At 50.4% G+C, this 18,307-nt stretch overlaps 1 protein-coding gene across 1 annotated transcript in view; it reads right to left on the bottom strand.

Moving 5' to 3' along the window:
* KLF13 (KLF transcription factor 13) overlaps positions 1–2,667 on the bottom strand; it is a 125,343-nt gene extending 122,676 nt beyond the window's left edge. The window contains exon 1 of the mRNA XM_075345681.1: positions 1,950–2,667. Within this exon, the coding sequence (XP_075201796.1) occupies positions 1,950–2,400 (451 nt within the window). The 5' untranslated portion in view covers positions 2,401–2,667. The remainder of the gene's footprint in view (positions 1–1,949) is intronic.
* Between the last annotated feature and the right edge of the window lie 15,640 nt (positions 2,668–18,307).

The following is an 18,307-nucleotide window of genomic DNA, read 5'->3' as shown; positions in this document are numbered from 1 at the left end:
AGTGCCCCCTCCACCAACGCTACATCACACCTGCCTGGCACACAGTGCCCCCTCCACCAATGCTACATCACACCTGCCTGGTACACAGTGCCCCCTCCACCAACGCTACATCACACCTGCCTGGCACACAGTGCCCCCTCCACCAATGCTACATCACACCTGCCTGGTACACAGTGCCACCACCACCAACGCTACATCACACCTGCCTGGCACACAGTGCCCCCTCCACCAACGCTAGACCACACCTGCCTGGCACACAGTGCCCCCTCCACCAACGCTAGACCACACCTGCCTGGCACACAGTGCCCCCTCCACCAACGCTAGACCACACCTGCCTGGCACACAGTGCCCCCTCCACCAACGCTAGACCACACCTGCCTGGCACACAGTGCCCCCTCCACCAACGCTAGACCACACCTGCCTGGCACACAGTGCCCCCTCCACCAACGCTAGATCACACCTGCCTGGCACACAGTGCCCCCTCCACCAATGCTAGATCACACCTGCCTGGCACACAGTGCCACCTCCACCAATGCTAGATCACACCTGCCTGGCACACAGTGCCACCTCCACCAATGCTAGATCACACCTGCCTGGTACACCGTGCCATCTCCAGCAATGCTACATCACACCTCCCTGGCACACAGTGTCCCCTCTACTGACAGTGCCCGGTCACACCTACCTAGCACACAATGCCATCTCCACTGACAGTGAACAATCACACCTCTCTGGCACACAGTGCCACCTCCACTGTCATGTGCGCTATTATACCTGCCTGGCACGCAGTACCACTTCAACTCGTGTCCGATCACACCTCCCTGACACACACAGTGCCACCTCTGCTGACAGTGCTCTATCACACCTCTCTGGCACACAGTGCCACCTCCACTGACATGTGCCCTATCATACCTGCCTTGCACACAGTGCCGCCTCCACTGACAATGCCCGATCACACCTGGTATGCACCTCCACTCGTGCCCGATCACACCTCCCTGGCACCTCCACTCGTGCTCGATCACTCCTCCCTGGCACCTCCACTCGTGCTCGATCACACCTCCCTGGCACCTCCACTCGTGCTCGATCACTCCTCCCTGGCACCTCCACTCGTGCTCGATCACTCCTCCCTGGCACCTCCACTCGTGCTCGATCACACCTCCCTGGCACCTCCACTCGTGCTCGATCACACCTCCCTGGCACCTCCACTCGTGCCCGATCACACCTCCCTGGCACCTCCACTCGTGCTCGATCACACCTCCCTGGCACCTCCACTCGTGCTCGATCACACCTCCCTGGCACCTCCACTCGTGCCCGATCACACCTCCCTGGCACCTCCACTCGTGCTCGATCACACCTCCCTGGCACCTCCACTCGTGCCCGATCACCCTCTCTGCAGGCATAGTGCCACCTCCACTCGTGCCCGATCACACCTCCCTGGTACTCCCACTCGTGCCCGATCACCCTCTCTGCAGGCATAGTGCCACCTCCACTCGTGCCCAATCACACCTCCCTGGTACCTCCACTCGTGCCCGATCACCCCCTCTGCAGGCATAGTGCCACCTCCACTCGTGCCCGATCACACCTCCTTGATACCTCCACTCGTGCCCGATCACACCTCCCTGGTACTCCCACTCGTGCCCGATCACCCTCTCTGCAGGCATAGTGCCACCTCCACTCGTGCCCGATCACACCTCCCTGGTACCTCCACTCGTGCCCGATCACCCCCTCTGCAGGTATAGTGCCACCTCCACTCGTGCCCGATCACACCTCCTTGATACCTCCACTCGTGCCCGATCACACCTCCCTGGTACTCCCACTCGCCCGATCACCCCCTCTGCACGCATAGTGCCAGCTCCACTCGTGCCCGATCACACCTGCCCGGCAGGCAGGAGGGGTGGGTGCGATCCCAGCCGTCCTCGCTTTGTCTGCCCTCTTCCCTGCCTGGCACTGACCTGTGTGTGTCCTCAGATGAGCCTTCAGATGGGAGGACTTGCCGTAGACTTTCTCGCAGCCCGGGTAGGGGCACTTGTGCTTCTTCAGGGGTGACTCGGGGTCACCTCTGCTTTTCCCACGTCTGCCTCTTTGTCTGCCAGTGGGCTCCGGCAGGAGGGGAGCCGTGAGCGCCCTGTCTCCACGCTTCCCGGCCCCACTGTCGCCTCCGGCCGTCACCCCGGGGCTTTCCTCGCCCTCCTCCTCCGCATGATCGGGCACTTGTTGGTTGAAATCGGCCAGGATCCGGGCGACCACGAACAGGGAGGCGTTCTCCCGGCCAGACCTGTCTTCCGTGGGGGACGCGGGCGCCGGGACCTCCGCCTTGTGCCCGCTGCTGTGTACAATAGCCCGGCTGGACATGGACACCAGGCACTCTGCCGCGAAGTGATCCACGTAGGCCACTGTGGACATCTTCCTGAGCGGGATTCCTTCACGTCTCAGGCCGGGGATCTGGAGATCGAGCTGCTTAGCTGACAGATTGCACTTGGTCCATACAGATCACGCCCAAGTTGCATAGAGATCCATGTGAGAGGCGGAGGGAGGCTCCTGACACTGACAGCTGCCCACAGACCCTGAGACCCAGGATCGCCCTCTTCTCCCGGGATCTACATGGCGTGGACGTGCCCGCTCTCCCGTGTTCTCTCTGCAGCAGGAGCCGCGCGGTGTGTTCCACGTGGGGGCGTGGCGTGGAGAAACATCTGTGAGTGACGTCACAAGAAGCCACATCCTGGGCAGATCGCCCCTCTGAGGGTCCTCATCTGCAGCACCCATGGGTCCTGGCAGGGGCCACCCATACCCGCCTGGCAGAGGCACCAGCCTGGAGCCCCACCACCCTCATCAGCCTGGATTCAGCATTCACAATGGGCACAAATCCCTGCCAGGAAGATTTTCCACTCTGCACTCTGTGTGACAATAGATTACTGGGGGTCTCCACATTCCACCAGTGGGCTTACCAGTTCTACATAATGTGATTAGAAGTTGCTGCCCAGGGATCACTGCGGATAATGGAGCAGATGCCTCCTGCCCAGCTCTCTGCAGCTTTGTTCCTTCTGATCTCTCCCAGATACAGGGGGATTCGCCATAATGATATTTTCCAGTCTGTACCCCATAATGGCACAAATAATACCCCGTACGCTGGCTGTTTGTAGCCATAGGCAAGTGCTGTAAACTTCCTGCACAATGTATATCTTATTTCTCCGCTATGCATCAATTACTCAGAAGAGCTGAAATCAGAAAGGAAATATTATGGGTAGTGAGTAAATATCTAGAATCCTATCATATCCAGCTTAATACCAGCCATACACAAAGGGCGCCTGTCAGAGCTCCCAAAATGTCTGGAATATGTAAAGGCCCCATCACACGCAGCGATATCGCTGGTGAAAGCCCCCGTCATTTGTGCGTCACGGGCAAATCGCTGCCCGTGGCGCACAATATCGTTAGGAGCGATCACGTTACTTACCTGCCTAGCGACGTCGCTGTTGCCAGTGAACCGCCTCCTTTCTAAGGGGGCGGTTCGTGCGGTGTCACAGCGGCGTCACTATACAGCCGCCCAATAGAAGCAGAGGGGCGGAGATCAGCGGCCGTAACATCCCGCCCACCTCCTTCCTTCCTCATTGCCGGCGTCCGCAGGTAAGCTGTAGTTCGTCGTTCCTGAGGTGTCACACGTAGCGATGTGTGCTGCCTCGGGAACGACGAACAACCTGCGTCCTCTGCAATCAACGATTTTATGAAAATGAACGACGTGTCAACGATGGATGATTTGGTGAGTATTTTCTATCGTTAACGGTTGCTCGTTGGTGTCACACGCAATAACGTCGCTAACGATGCCGGATGTGCGTCACGGAATCCGTGACCCCGGCGATATATCGTTAGATACGTCGTTGCGTGTAACGGGGCCTTAAGGCTATGTGCGCATGCATGTGGTGACCACAAAGATGCAACGTTTTTGGCAAAAATGCATCCAAAGAATGCATGAGTTTTGATGCGTTTTTACCACATTTTTGCCAAATGCATTTGTTAAGTCAAATGTATTGATTGGAAGGGCTCACAAACTCTGGCAGAAAACACAAAGAATTGACATGTTGAAACTTTGTGGTCACCATAAAGATGCAGCCAAAAAAAATTGCAATGTGCACAGCAATACTGAAGTCTCATAGACTTTGCAGGGGAAGGAAATTCAGACAGTTTTGAGATCAAAACTGCACCCGAAAAACGCAGCAAAAAACACAGCGTACGCACAAGGCCTTACAGTTCTGGAGCATCATTTCTTGCAGCTGTTATGTCTGTGAAGTTTGTAGGTCTAATGCCATGGTCCATCAGAGCTGACTGTGCAGGGACACAGACGGAAGAGGGCCCCTGTGCAAGAACAATACATGGGTCCTCACTGTCGGAAACACACGGAAGAAGGCCCCTGTGCAAGAACAGTACATGGGTCCTCACTGACAGGCACAGGTGGAAGAGGGCCTCTGTGCAGGATCAGTACATGGGTTCCCACTGGTGGACACTGATGGAAGAGGGCCCCTGTGCAAGTACAGTACAAGGGCCCCCACTGGTGGACACAGATGAAAGGGGGCCTCTGTGCAAGTACAGTACAAGGGCCCCCAATGGCAGACCCAGACGGAAGAAGGCCCCTGTGCAGGATCAGTACATGGGCCCCCACTGGTCGACACAGATGGAAGAGGACCCCTGTGCAGGAACAGTACATGGGCCCCCACTGGTGGAAACAGATGAAAGAGGGCCCCTGTGCAAGTACAGTACAAGGGCCCCCAATGGCAGACACAGATGGAAGAGGGCCCCTGTGCAGGAACAGTACATGGGGCCCCACTGGTCGACACAGATGGAAGAGGACCCCTGTGCAGGAACAGTACATGGGCCCCCACTGGTGGACACAGATTGAAGAGGGCCCCTGTGCAGGAACAGTACATGGGCCCCCACTGGTGGAAAAGGATGAAAGAGGGCCCCTGTGCAAGTACAGTACAAGGGCCCCCAATGGCAGACATAGATGGAAGAAGGCCCCTGTGCAGGATCAGTACATGGGCCCCCACTAATGGACACAGATGGAAGAGGGCCCCTGTGCAGGAACAGTACATGGGCCCCCACTGGTGGACACAGATTGAAGAGGGCCCCTGTGCAGGAACAGTACATGAGCCCCTACTGACGGACACTGATGGTAGAGGGCCCCTGTGCAAGTACAGTACAAGGGCCCCCAATGGCGGACACAGATGGAAAAAGGTCCCCCTGCAAGAACAGTACATGGGTTCTCATTGGCGGGCACCGATGGAAGAAGCCTCTGTGCAGGAATAGTACATGGGCCCCCACTGGTGGACACTGATGATTGAGGGCCCCTGTGCAAGAATAGCATATGGGCCCCCATTAGTGGACACAGATGGAAGAGGGCCCCTGTGCAGGAATAGTACATGGGCCCCCACTGGTGGACACCGACGGAGAAGGGCCCTTATGCAAGAACAGTACATGAGCCCCCACTGGTGGACAAAGACGGAAGAGAGCCCCTATACAAGAACAGCATATGGGCCCCTCTTTGTGTCTGTGATAGGTCCTGCTTATGTACCGCCCCGCGGCCTCGGCTGCGACCGCCGAGCCGCTCGGATCCGTGCTCGTTCTGCGGTCGGTGGCTCGAGCCTCTCACGGACCCGAGGGTCACTTCGCTCTGTAAGGGAGGCTGGCGCCTAGGGGGATGCGGGGATTTTGGGTGTCGGGGTGATTGCTCGTGATGCCACCCACGGGTCGTGGGAATAGTGGACACCACCGCTGCAGTACAGGTGAGGGACTCCCGGGAGCGGTGTCAGGGCGCAGCTTTGGTGTTAACCCCTCCGTGGGTAGGGGCGGTGTGTCCCGGGGCCCGGTTGCGAGGAGCTGGTGCAGGGCGCAATGCTGCGGTGCGGCGCGGTGCCGGATGGCACAGTTGTACTCACGATTAAGTCACACAGAGTCACTGGTAAACCAAACGTGGTGATTGACGGGAGGCCCGTAGCCGGTTGTAGTCCACTAAACGGGTTGGCAGAGTCCACCTTTCTCTTGCACCTAAGTGTAAATGGACTACAGTGCCTAAGCACGGGTGGTCCGCTCCCCGGCGGGTGTGTCGAAGGAGCTGCTTTGCCCGCAGGTGCTGGCCCTTGGATCTCTGGCCTCTGGAGGTGGCTACTATCCGGTCGGGTTGGGCTGTTGCCTTCAACCGGGACTTTGGTGGGAAAGAAGCCCGGGAGGTCCAGATCCTCAATCAGTGAATTTGACTATGGTGGTGGCCTACGGCCTAGTCAGGGTCTGAGTACCCGTCCTGGTGCTCCGGTATACTGTTGGCTCCCCGGTTCGGTTCCGGCGGGCTCCAACCCTGTCCTGGTCCCTACGGTTCCACCGGTTGTGTTCCCGGCACCTGCAGGCGGCCCCTGCCGTCTGCCTGCCTGACTGTTTGGGGGTCCTAAGCTCCAACCCAGGCCCCGCGCAGAACTGCACTTCACTCCACTACTCCTCAACTGTACTCTCCCTTATGCACTCTGGGCAGAACTCAACTCAACTCCCTCTGTTTTCCTGCCTCAGGCCAGCAGACTCCTCGGTGGGCGTGTCTTTCCGCCTGACTCTGCCCACCTGGTGTGCTTGTCCAACACTGAGGGAGGCAATCAGGTCTTTGCGGTTGACGGGTGTTACCTGCCTAGTGTGGGGGTGTGGGGGGGGGTGTAGTGACCTGTGACCCCTGGGGTGTCCAGGGCATCACACTTACTGATTTGAATATGAAAGTGGCCCCCTCACCTTTTGGGCCTCTGTGCAGCTGCACCTGTTGCACCAATGATATGTCCGCCCCTGTAGACTGTGAGCCCTCGCGGGCAGGGTCCTCTCCCCTTCTGTACTTGTCTGTCCCTTGTATTGTTCATGATTATTGTACTTGATTTTATTATGTATACCCCTTGTAAAGCTCTGTAGAATAAATGGCGCTATAATAAATAATATGTCCGCCCCAGATGTTATTTTACGCATACATTACTAGGAGGAATAAGGCTATGTTCTCACAATGAGTTTTCGATGAGTTTTTGATGCTGTGTATTTTCGGTGTCACTTACAGTTCCAGCAAAGTGAAGGGGATTAATAGAAATCTCCTGCCCACTGTGCTTTTTTTTACTTGACATGTGTGTGTTTGAAGTCCACAAAATGTCAATTTCTCTTCTGACTATACTGAGATTTCTGTGCAGATTTTCCCCATAGACTTACTTGAATCAGATGCGGAAAATCCACAAGAAATAGACGCATGTGCCGCCCCCGCGTCAGCAGCCAGGCTGCTCGGATCCGGATCCGCGGTGGCTCAAGGGATCTCCAGACCCGGGGGTTGGGGTCGTGTGGCCACTCAAATAAAAGGGAGGGTATTTACATGGGGCTGTATGGTTAAAGTTCGTGATGCCACCCGTGGTGCGTGGTAAGATGGAGTACCACCGCTGCGATTGGGAGTACCCGGTGGTGATGGTGTGGGCAGCTAGGTGTTTAACCCCTCTATGGGTAGGGGGAATGCCCCGGGACTCGGTGATGGTGACGGGGAGGTGCCGTTGGGATGGTAAGGGTCACTTGCGCTGACACCGATAACTGTAGTTAACCAAAGTTCTGGACACCGCTGCCGCTGAGAGGGAGCACCCCTGGTTCCCGTGCCCATTGGTGTTGCCTGTTAGTCTGTGACCTTTGCCTTGGCACCTTGTCTTCTGTTTGGTCCCTCTAGTGTAATACTAATCGGGTCCCGCTCCCCAGTATGGCTAACTGGGTGAGCTTGCTCTCAGGGTTCACGCTTGGGATTTTCTGGACCGTATGTGTGGAAAGTCCTATCCCCCTCGTTGCGCTAGTACCCCGATTTTGGAGCGGGTGGAGAATGGATCTTGAAGGCTCCGTCCTCGTCAGGTAAATTGCCAGGACGCCTAAAGCTATTTCCTGGCCTAGGGTCCACGTACCCCTTCTTGCCCTGGCCCCTGCCCGGTGATGGCACAAGGCCGCAGGCTGTCCTCCTCGACAGTCCGTGCCCCTTGTCACAATTCCCTGCAACCGGGGTCCAGTTCCTACCAGGCCCAGACCAACGTCTGCCACCTAGTAGTCTCAAGGAGCCCAGCTCCTGACCTCTCCTCTCGAGAGTCACCACTCAAGTAACTGTCTCCTGACACTCCTGACCCCCCTTAATTAACCCCCCAAGTGGGCGACCCTATTCCACTCAGGTCGGCCACTGGTGGGTGTGATGCAGAGTGTTCCTTGGATTTTGATTAGAAACACCAATGGTTAGGGACCCTTAACCAAGGAGGAGGTGGATATTGCACAGAATGGTAGATTGCGCAATACCTTGTGACGACCTGATAGGCCAGGCCGTCACACGCACATACGTTTTTCAGTGCATTTCCGTGCCAAAAACACGCATGTAATCCACACCTACATATTAATAAAGTTTTGTCAAACCTGTATACCAGGCAGTATAAAAACCAAAGCAGCTTTATTTAAAACTTGACATACCCACAAGAGACAAAAACCGCAGCGTCAAAAATGCGATAAAAAAACGCATATGACCTAATTTACATGGGAGCAGAAATTCTGCAACATCAAAAACTGACGGAAAGCTGATCATGGGAACATAAGGTATGCACACCAGTGACTATGTAAGAGGAATACATGAAATAGCAGAAAATGCTGTCTGAATTCTGACTTGAAAAATCCAATAGCTATATGTAAGAGTGAAAATGTGAAAAATGGAATCTGCATTACTGCCATGAACATATGAATCAAGAGAAATTTAGCTACTGAATTGATCAATGCAATAGATCCCCAACACTACGCCAAAGTATTTCTCTACGTTGGGGTCCCTAGCTTGTGTGTGTCCTCTCATGCAGTTAAAAAAAACTTACCATGTATGGGACGCTGAGACCCAGGCTATATATGCGTATAATGTGGATTGGCAATAGGTGTGAGTGGGGAGGGTTCACAAACGAAAAACTACTAACAATAAGGAATAACGTTTGGAACACCATTCTAAGTCCGAACTGGGTGCAAAAACCTAAAAAAACATCACTATGGGGAGATAAGGTATGCACACCAGTGACTACGTAAGGGGAATACATGAAATAGCAGAAACTGCTGTGTGAATACTGACATGAAAAATTCAATAGCTATATGTAAGAGTGAAAATGTGAAAAATGGAATCTGCATTACTGCCATGGACATATGAATCAAGAGAAATTTAGCTACTGAATTGATCAATGCAATAGAGCCCCAACACTACGCCAAAGTATTTCTCTACGTTGGGGTCCCTAGCTTGTGTGTGTCCTCTCATGCAGTTAGAGTGAATACTGACTTGAAAAATCAAAAATGATGTTTTTTTAGGTTTTTGCACCCAGTTCAGACTTAGAATGGTGTTCCAAACGTTATTCCTTATTGTTAGTAGTTTTTCGTTTGTGAACCCTCCCCACTCACACCTATTGCCAATCCATATCATACGCATAAATAGCCTGGGTCTCAGCTTCCCATACACGGTAAGTTTTTTAACTGCATGAGAGGACACACACAAGCTAGGGACCCCAACGTAGAGAAATACTTTGGCGTAGTGTTGGGGCTCTATTGCATTGATCAATTCAGTAGCTAAATTTCTCTTGATTCATATGTTCATGGCAGTAATGCAGATTCCATTTTTCACATTTTCACTCTTACATATAGCTATTGGATTTTTCAAGTCAGTATTCACACAGCAGTTTCTGCTATTTCATGTATTCCCCTTACATAGTCACTGGTGTGCATACCTTATCTCCCCATAGTGATGTTTTTTTAGGTTTTTGCACCCAGTTCAGACTTAGAATGGTGTTCCAAACGTTATTCCTTATTGATCATGGGAACATAGTCTAACAGAGGAATGACACGAGGTAAATGATTGTTATAGATAGGTAGAATTGTTATTTCAAGGGGAAAGGAGGAATTTACTTCCACATACATGTCAGGGTGGGCTGGGGGCTGACAGGTACACTAATGCGGGCGTCACACGGTACAATATACCGTCGGGGTCACGTCGTAAGTGACGCACATCCGGCATCATTTGATGTATCGTAGCATGTGACAGCTATGAGCGACGGTGAACGAGCAAAAATACTCACCTTATCATTGCTCGTTGACACGTCGCTCATTTTCAAAAAGTCGTTCCTCCTTCTGTGCTCCGGTTCTCTGTGTGTGACACCCCGGGAACGATGAATACAGCTTACCTGCGTCCCGTCGGATGTTTACGTCCCGCTCATCTCCGCCCCTCCACGTCTATTGGCCGGCGACTGTGTGACGTCGCTGTGACACCGAACGTCCCTCCCCCTTCAGGAAGAGGCTGTTCACCGCCCACAGCGAGGTCGTCCGGGAGGTAAGTGCGTTTGATGGGGTTAACGCCTTTGTGCACGACGGGCAACTAATTGCCAGAGACGCACAAACGACGGGGGCGGGTACGATCGCTCGTGCGATCGCACGATAGATCGTCCCGTGTGACGCCCGCATAAGGCCATGTGCACACATTTAGTATTTGGTGAGTTTTTTACCTCAGTATTTATAGCCAAAATCAGAAGTGGGTGATACATACAGAAGTGGTGACGTGTTTCTATTCTACTTTTCCTCTGATTATCCCACTCCTGATTTTGTCTTATAAATATTGAGGTAAAAAACTCAACAAATACTCAATGTGTGCACATGGCCTTAAGGCCACTTTATACGTAGCGATCTCGCTAGCGAGATCGCTAGCGTGCGTTCCCGCCCCCGTCGGTTGTGCATCACGGGCAAATCGCTGCCCGTGGCGCACAACATCACTCGGACCCGTCACACTACTTACCTGCCTAGCGACGTCGCTGTGAGTGGCAAACCGCCTCCTTTCTAAGGGGGCGGTTCGTTCGGCGTCAGTGATGTCACTAAGCGGCCACCCAATAGAAGCGGAGGGGGCAGAGATGAGCGGGACGAACATCCCGCCCACCTCCTTCCTTTCTCATTGCGGGCGGCCGCAGGTACGATGTGGTTCCTCGTTCCTGCGGTGTCACACATAGCGATGTGTGCTGCCGCAGGAACGACAAATAACCTGCATCCTGCAACAGCAACGATATTTGGGAACTGGACAGCGTGTCAACGATCAACGATAAGGTGAGTATTTTTGATCGTTAGCAGTCGCTCGTACGTGCATGTGACACGTACGTGTGACACGTACGAGGTCGCTAACGAGAACAGATGTGCGTCACGAATTCCATGACCCCAACGACATCGCGTTAGCGATGTTGTTGTCTGTAAAGCGGCCTTTAGTGTACCTGTCAACCCCCAGCCCACCCTGACATGTAAGTGGAAGTAAATTCTTCCGTCCTCTTTGAATTATGAATTCTACCTGGCTTTAAAGGTAATCTGTCACCAGATTTCTAACACCTAATCTGAGAGCAGCATAATGTAGGGGCAGAGATCCTGATTCTACCGATGTGTCAGTTACTGGGCTGCTAAGTGTAGTTTTGATAAAAATCACTTTTTTATAAGCAGTAGATTATGATTAGAGGACTACTTGTCCTGCTGCCAGGTAGTCCAGCATATTCATGAGCTCTGTATAACTTGTAGATCTGCATCAGAGAAAACATTGACTTTATCAAAATGACAGCAAACAGCTCAGTAAGTGACACAACGCTGGAATCAGGGTCTCTGTCTCTACGTTAGCTGCTTTCAGATGAGATAGAAAAAACCTAGTGACAGATTCCCTTTAAACATCATTTGTAATAACTCTATTGTGTCGTTCCTCTTTTAGGCTATATTCCCGTGATGAGCTTTTGGTAAGTTTTTGATGTTGCAGAATTTCTGCACAATTTTTGTCACTATTATGAACATATGGTTCCATGTGTTTAATATCATGTTTTTGATGCTGTGGTTTTTGTCTTTTTTTGTTATGTCATGTTTTAAATAAGCAAGACAAAACAATCAATGATCTCGGGGAGACCAGCCAGAGAAAACACTGCCAGCAGCCATCAAAGGCGCACAACACAGTGAAATCCTAGGTGCATTGCCCCCTGGGAAGTATGCAAATCAAAAAAGGTCAGTGGAGCCTCTGTTAGGAGTCACGACACAGAAACCAACCAGATATCCCTCCGGGAAGGACCTAGCCAAGGAGTGGCTCTTTTTAGGAGACCACCATAACCACCATATTAAGTGGCCCTTTTAGTCAATATCCATCTCTTTGACAAGTTTAAAGATATGACAAGGGAAGTACCAAGGCCAGATATCCATCCACAGACAGCTGTTTCGGGATATTGCCCCTCATCAGTGTGGAGTAGGATTCTGGCTAGGTGGGAGCAATGCCTAGTAGACCAACAAGACAAAACAATCACTGATCTCGGGGAGACCAGCCAGAGAAAACACTGCCGGCAGCCAGCAAAGGCGCTCAACACAGTGAAATCCTAGGTGCATTGCCCCCTGGGAAGTATGCAAATCAAAAAGGTTTGTGGAGCCTCTGTTAGGAGTCTCGACACAGAAAATGTTTTAAATAAAGCTGCTTTGTTTTTGACGCTTCCTGCTATTTGACTTTGGAAAAACTTTATTAACAGTTATGTGCAGATTACGTGTTTTTAGTGCTTTTCCACAGTGGAAACACAATAAAACTACAATACCATTTTTTATTTGAGAATTTTCCGCTTCTAATGCAAGTGTATGGGGAAAATCCCCACAAAAACAGCATACCCCCAAGTGAAGTTGACATATTGCAGATTTCAATCAGGAACTACAGTTTAAGCTGCATTAAAAAGCACAGTGGGCATGAGATTTCTATTAATCCCTGTTACGAGTGTGTCACATTCCAGGTTACATCATATATTGGAGTGGATTTACTTTCTTTTGATGGGACCTTGTGTGGATTACGTTGGACCTGCAGGGGTCTTTTGGGGGTTAATAAAGTGGTGGAAGAGAGTGCTTTTTTGTCTTTTTTTTCAAATAAAGGATTTTTGGTTTATTTACTTTCACTTACAGATTAGTAATGGGGAGGGTCTCATAGACACCTCCCATTACTAATCTAAGCATTAGTGGCAGCTGTGGGCTGCCATTAACTCCTCATTACCCCAATTTCCACCGCACTAGGGCAATCGGGAAGAGCCGGGTAAATTGTCGGGACTATCGTATCTAATGGATGAGGCAATTCTGGGCAACTGCAGGCTGATATTTTTAGGATGAGCTGGCGCCCAATAAGTTTGGGTCTCCCCAGCCTGAGAATACCATCCCCCAGCTGTCGAGCTTTATCTTGGCTGGGTATCAAAACTGGGGGGACCGCACGCCATTTTTAAAAATGATTTACATAATTAAAAAAAAAATAAGCTGCATGCAGTTCCTCCTATTTTGATACCCAGCAAAGATAAGCATGCCTGGGGGCTGTAGCCTGTAGCTGTGGCTTTATCTGTGCTGGGTATCATAATATGGGGGGACCCTACACCAATTTATTTATTTATTTATTTTAATGTATGATATAGACCCGCCCACCGGCGTCTGTGATTGGAAGCATCAGACACGCTGTTACTCATCGTGGGGGTGCATGTGACTGCAACCAATCACAGACACTGGCAGGCGGGTGAAGCAGTGCATATTCAATGAAGTGAATGAGCGGCAGCACGAGCAGTGTGACAGCTGCGCCGGTGACTTGGTAATTAGGAAGCACTTGCTTCTACCCCTTTGCGCCAGATTCTGGTCCCCATAGACCTTATATGTGAAAAGGCATCTGGCCAGATACTAGGGATCAATCCTCCGCCAACTCCGAGTCAGCGAGGGATTGATTTGCTAGTCCTCCCATCACTAGTGAGAAATGCAGGGAAAAATCACAAAAATAATTGACATTATTATTATTATTATTATTATTATTATAGCGCCATTTATTCCATGGAGCTTTACAAGTGAAAGAGGGTATACATACAACAATCATTAACAATACAAAATAGACTGGTATAGGAGGAGAGAGGCCTTGCCCGCAAGGGCTCACAGTCTACAGGGAATGGGGGATGGTACAATAGGTGAGGACAGAGCTGGTTGCGCAGTGGTGTACTGGACTGAGGGTTATTGTAGGTTGTAGGCTTGTTGGAAGAGATGGGTCTTGAAGTTCCTCTTGAAGCTTTCCATGGTAGGGGAGAGTCTGATATGCTGAGGTAGAGCGTTCCAGAGTATGGGGGAGGCACGGGAGAAATCTTGTACGTGATTGTGGGAAGATGAGATAAGAGAGGAGTAGAGAAGAGATCTTGTGAGGATCAGAGGTAGCGTGCAGGTAGGTACCGGGAGACTAGTTCACAGATGTAAAGAGGAGACAGGTTGTGCATGGCTTTGTATGTCATGGTTAATGTTTTGAACTGGAGATATGCTGCATCTTGACTGCATCTTCCAAAACACAGCTAAAGAAAGATGCACTGTGCGGACAGCAAAATAGAAATCTCATAGACTTTGCTGGGGAAAGGAAATGTATGCATTTCAGTACATCTTTGTGACCACAAAGATGCACCAAAACTGCAGTTAGAGATGCAGTGTGTGGATGAGACCTTAAGGCTCCGTCACACACAGAGATAAATCTGTGGCAGATCTGTGGTTGCAGTGAAATCATGGACATATTGTTCCAATTGTACACAGCCACAAACCTGGCACTGATTGTCCACAATTTCACTGCAATCACAGATCTGCCGCAGATTTATCTATGTGTGTGACAGGGCCTTTAGCCTTAATTACAGCTACAGCATTTTGTCATACGCCCTTCTGCTATACATAGTCACTCCTGGCTTTACTCCATGTTGATGATAGATATTCTCTATACTGACCACATTGAAGGAGCTCGGCTCTGCATAGCTGTGGTGTCATTTCAGTTGCAGCTGCAAAGTTTCCTGCTCAATAAACCAAGGAGTACTTTTTGTTGTGTCTTTCAACACTCGTTTCTCTTACCTTCCTTGTGTTGTTTTATTGTAGTAGTAGTAGTAGTAGTAGTAGTAGGACTAGTGTCCCACTGGCCAAACACTAAAGCTGGGTTCACACATAGCGACAGCGACAACGACGTCGCTGTTACATCACCATTTTCTGTGACGCAACAGTGACCTTGTAAGTTGCTGTTATGATCGCTGCTTAGCTGTCAAACACAGCAGAAGCAGCAGCGATCATAACGACACCCGTAGCTGTGCTTCATGTGCAGAGAGCAGGGAGCCGCGCACACTGCTTAGCGCTGGCTCCCTGCACTCCTAGCTACAGTGCACATCGGGTTAATTACCCGATGTGTACTGCAGCTACATGTGCAGAGAGCAGGGAGCCGGCACTGGCAGCGAGAGCGACGGACGCTGGTAACGAAGGTAAATATCGGGTAACCAGGGAAAGATCTTCCCTTGGTTACCCGATGTTTACCGTCGTTACAGCTTACCGCAGCTGCCAGAAGCCAGCTCCTGCTCCCTGCTCGCTTCATTTTGTCGCTCTCTCACTGTCACACACAGCGATGTGTGCGTCACAGCGGGAGAGCGACGACCAAAAAATGAAGCTGGACATTCAGCAACGACAGGCTACCTCACAACAGGGGCCAGGTCGTTGCTGGATGTCACACACAGCGACAGCGACGGGACGTCACTGCAAGGTCACAGAAAATGGTGACGTAGCAGCGACGTTGTTGTCGTCGTCGCTGTGTGTGACACCACCCTAAGTCAGGGTAAGTTCAGGGCCTAAGCATGTGATGATGCACAGGGGGGAAGGGCACATCTTTGGCTTTGTGATATTTTTTTCTTTCTATGGTAATGAATGTTACATCACATGAAAGCCTTATGTGTCTAATATATGTTTTCAAACTGTTGTGTTTGTTGCTTATGGCAACAGTGTTCTACGCACGCAGTAAAACAAAATGGCGGAGTCTAATGTGATATTCACAGCAACTGAGACCAGAGGAGTGATAAAATTCTTGTTTCTGCAAAGAAAGTCCATTAAGGATATCCATGGCGATATGTCACAGAAATTGGGGGGTAAATGCCCTTCATATTCCACAGTTAAGAACTGGGTTGCCAAATTTAAAACGGGCCACTTCAGCACCAATGATGAGGAATGTCCTAGATGACCGAGAGTGGTTATTGTTCTGGAGATTGTTAATGCTGTGCACAACCTATCGACGAATTTCAGCTAAAGCAATAGCAGACATCATGGGGATATGCCGTGAACATGTTTGTGTCATTATCCATTAACATTTAGACATGAGGAAGCTATCTGCAAAGTGGGTCCCCAAATGTTTGACAACAGATCAGAGAAGTATGTGAGTGAAAACTTTCTGGTCCATTTGTCAGCGTTTCCAGACTGATAAGAACTTTCTGAATTGGCTCATCACTATGGATGAGATCTGGATTTATTTGTATGACCTTGAAAACAAGGAGCAGTCAAAAGAGTGGAGGCACAGTGGTTCTCCTCGTCCAAAGAAGTTTAGGGTGCAAAAATCAGTCACTAAGGTGATGGCGTCTGTTTTCTGGAATAAGGAGGACTGCTAGTGGACTACCTTCAAAAGGGTTCCACCATCAATGCAAGGTATTAAATTGAACTTTTGGACCAATTGAAAGCAGCTCTGAAGGCCAAAAGGTGCGGCAAACTGTCCAAAGAAATCTTGTTCCTGCAAGACAATGCACAAGCGACCACGGCAAAACAGGCAGAGCTGGGCTTCCAGCTGTTTGACCACCCACCTTATTCACCAAATCTAGCTCCCTCCGACTATCATCTGTTTCCAAACCTGAAGAAACACCTCAAGGGTACCAAATTTCACAACATTTCTGATGCCATGGCTGCTACTGATGCCTGGTTTGAGGCACAACCGAAATCCTTTTTTGTTACGTTTACAGAACTTGGAATACCGATGTAAGAAGTGTGCTGACATCAGTGGAGAGTATGTGGAATAAATGTAAAGTTTCATCATCCTATTTCGTTTCTTTCTGGGTAAAACCAAAGACTTATCAGCAGCCCCTCATATATATGAGATTACATGGGCAAGATATATAGTGCACCACCATGTCTGTACGAAATGTAATGTGGTGTGTGATGGTATATGTTTTTGTACCATCTGAATTCATGAAATTCACCACCCTCACCAAGTATGTGCAGGCCGAAAAATCTCCACATGATGTAAAACCCCCCAATTTGGGGCCAGTTTGTCCAAAAACATTATATGGTGGAGGAACATAGTGACTTCTAGTTAAGAGGTCCTTTAAGTTCTTGGACCTTTTCCATGTAATTGAGGGCTGTGTGGTCAGGTGAATCGACCTGTCCCTGTCTAAGAGGAGGATTTCCCAATGTTTCACCAACACTTTCTTAATATTGAACCACCAAGATTTCAATGTTCTGATAAATCTCACTGTTATTAGTGGAAATATCAAGTTTTTTTGACTAAATGACAGTTCTTCACGCGAGCCAAATTGTGCTCTTGTCAAGTGTATAAGGAGAGGCTCGGGGTTAGCTTTCTCATTTACCATCTGGGACCATACACTTTAAATGTAGTTTTTTCCTTTTGGCACATTTAGGGTTCATTCCTTCTTTGGTGCAACAGCAGACTTGCTCAGCTGTCAGCACGTAAACACTTCCGTCCAGGGTATGGTGCTGGTTATTCTATTCAGTTAGGAGCTAGCCTGGGTGGTTGCTGCTGTGCTGTCTGCTGCAGTTTCTGCAAGTTGTTTGTTTTTGTTCTACCTACTTTCCCTTATCATTCCTTATCCGTATTTCCTTGATTGTTCCTGGTGTAGATTTTTGGTGTGTATGAGGTTTTATTTACCCCTGTTTGTCTTACCTTGTTGGTGAGTTTTGGGGATCTCCGTCCTGGTCTATTCCCCGAGTAGTGGGGACATAGTCATCTGGGGCAGCACAGGAGACAGGGCCGCATTAGAGGATCGACACTGACTACCATTAAAGGGTGCTTTACACGCTGTGACATGTCGCACGCGATAGCACCCGCCCCCGTCGTTCGTGTGGCATTTGGTGATCGCTGCCGTAGCGAACATTATCGCTACGGCAGCGTCACATGCACATACCTGCTCTGCGACGTCGCTGTTGATGCCGAACAATCCCTCCTTCAAGGGTGAGATGCGTTCGGCGTCACAACGACATCACAAAACGGTCGTCCAATAGAAGAGGAGGGGCAGAGATGAGCGGCCGGAACATGCCGCCTACCTTCTTCCTTCCTCATTGCCGGTGGACGCAGGTAAGAAGATGTTTGTCGCTCCTGCGTTGTCAACACATAGCGATGTGTGATGCTGCAGGAACGACAAATGACAAATGACCTCGACACTGACCTGACAACGATTTTTGGTAAATGAACGACGTGTTACAGACCAACGATTTTTGA

This window comes from Anomaloglossus baeobatrachus, chromosome 4, assembly GCF_048569485.1.
Source record: "Anomaloglossus baeobatrachus isolate aAnoBae1 chromosome 4, aAnoBae1.hap1, whole genome shotgun sequence".
NCBI classification, from domain to species: domain Eukaryota; kingdom Metazoa; phylum Chordata; class Amphibia; order Anura; family Aromobatidae; genus Anomaloglossus; species Anomaloglossus baeobatrachus.
The sequence above is the reverse complement of the archived record's forward strand: the minus strand, read 5'-3'. Positions and strand labels throughout refer to the sequence as shown.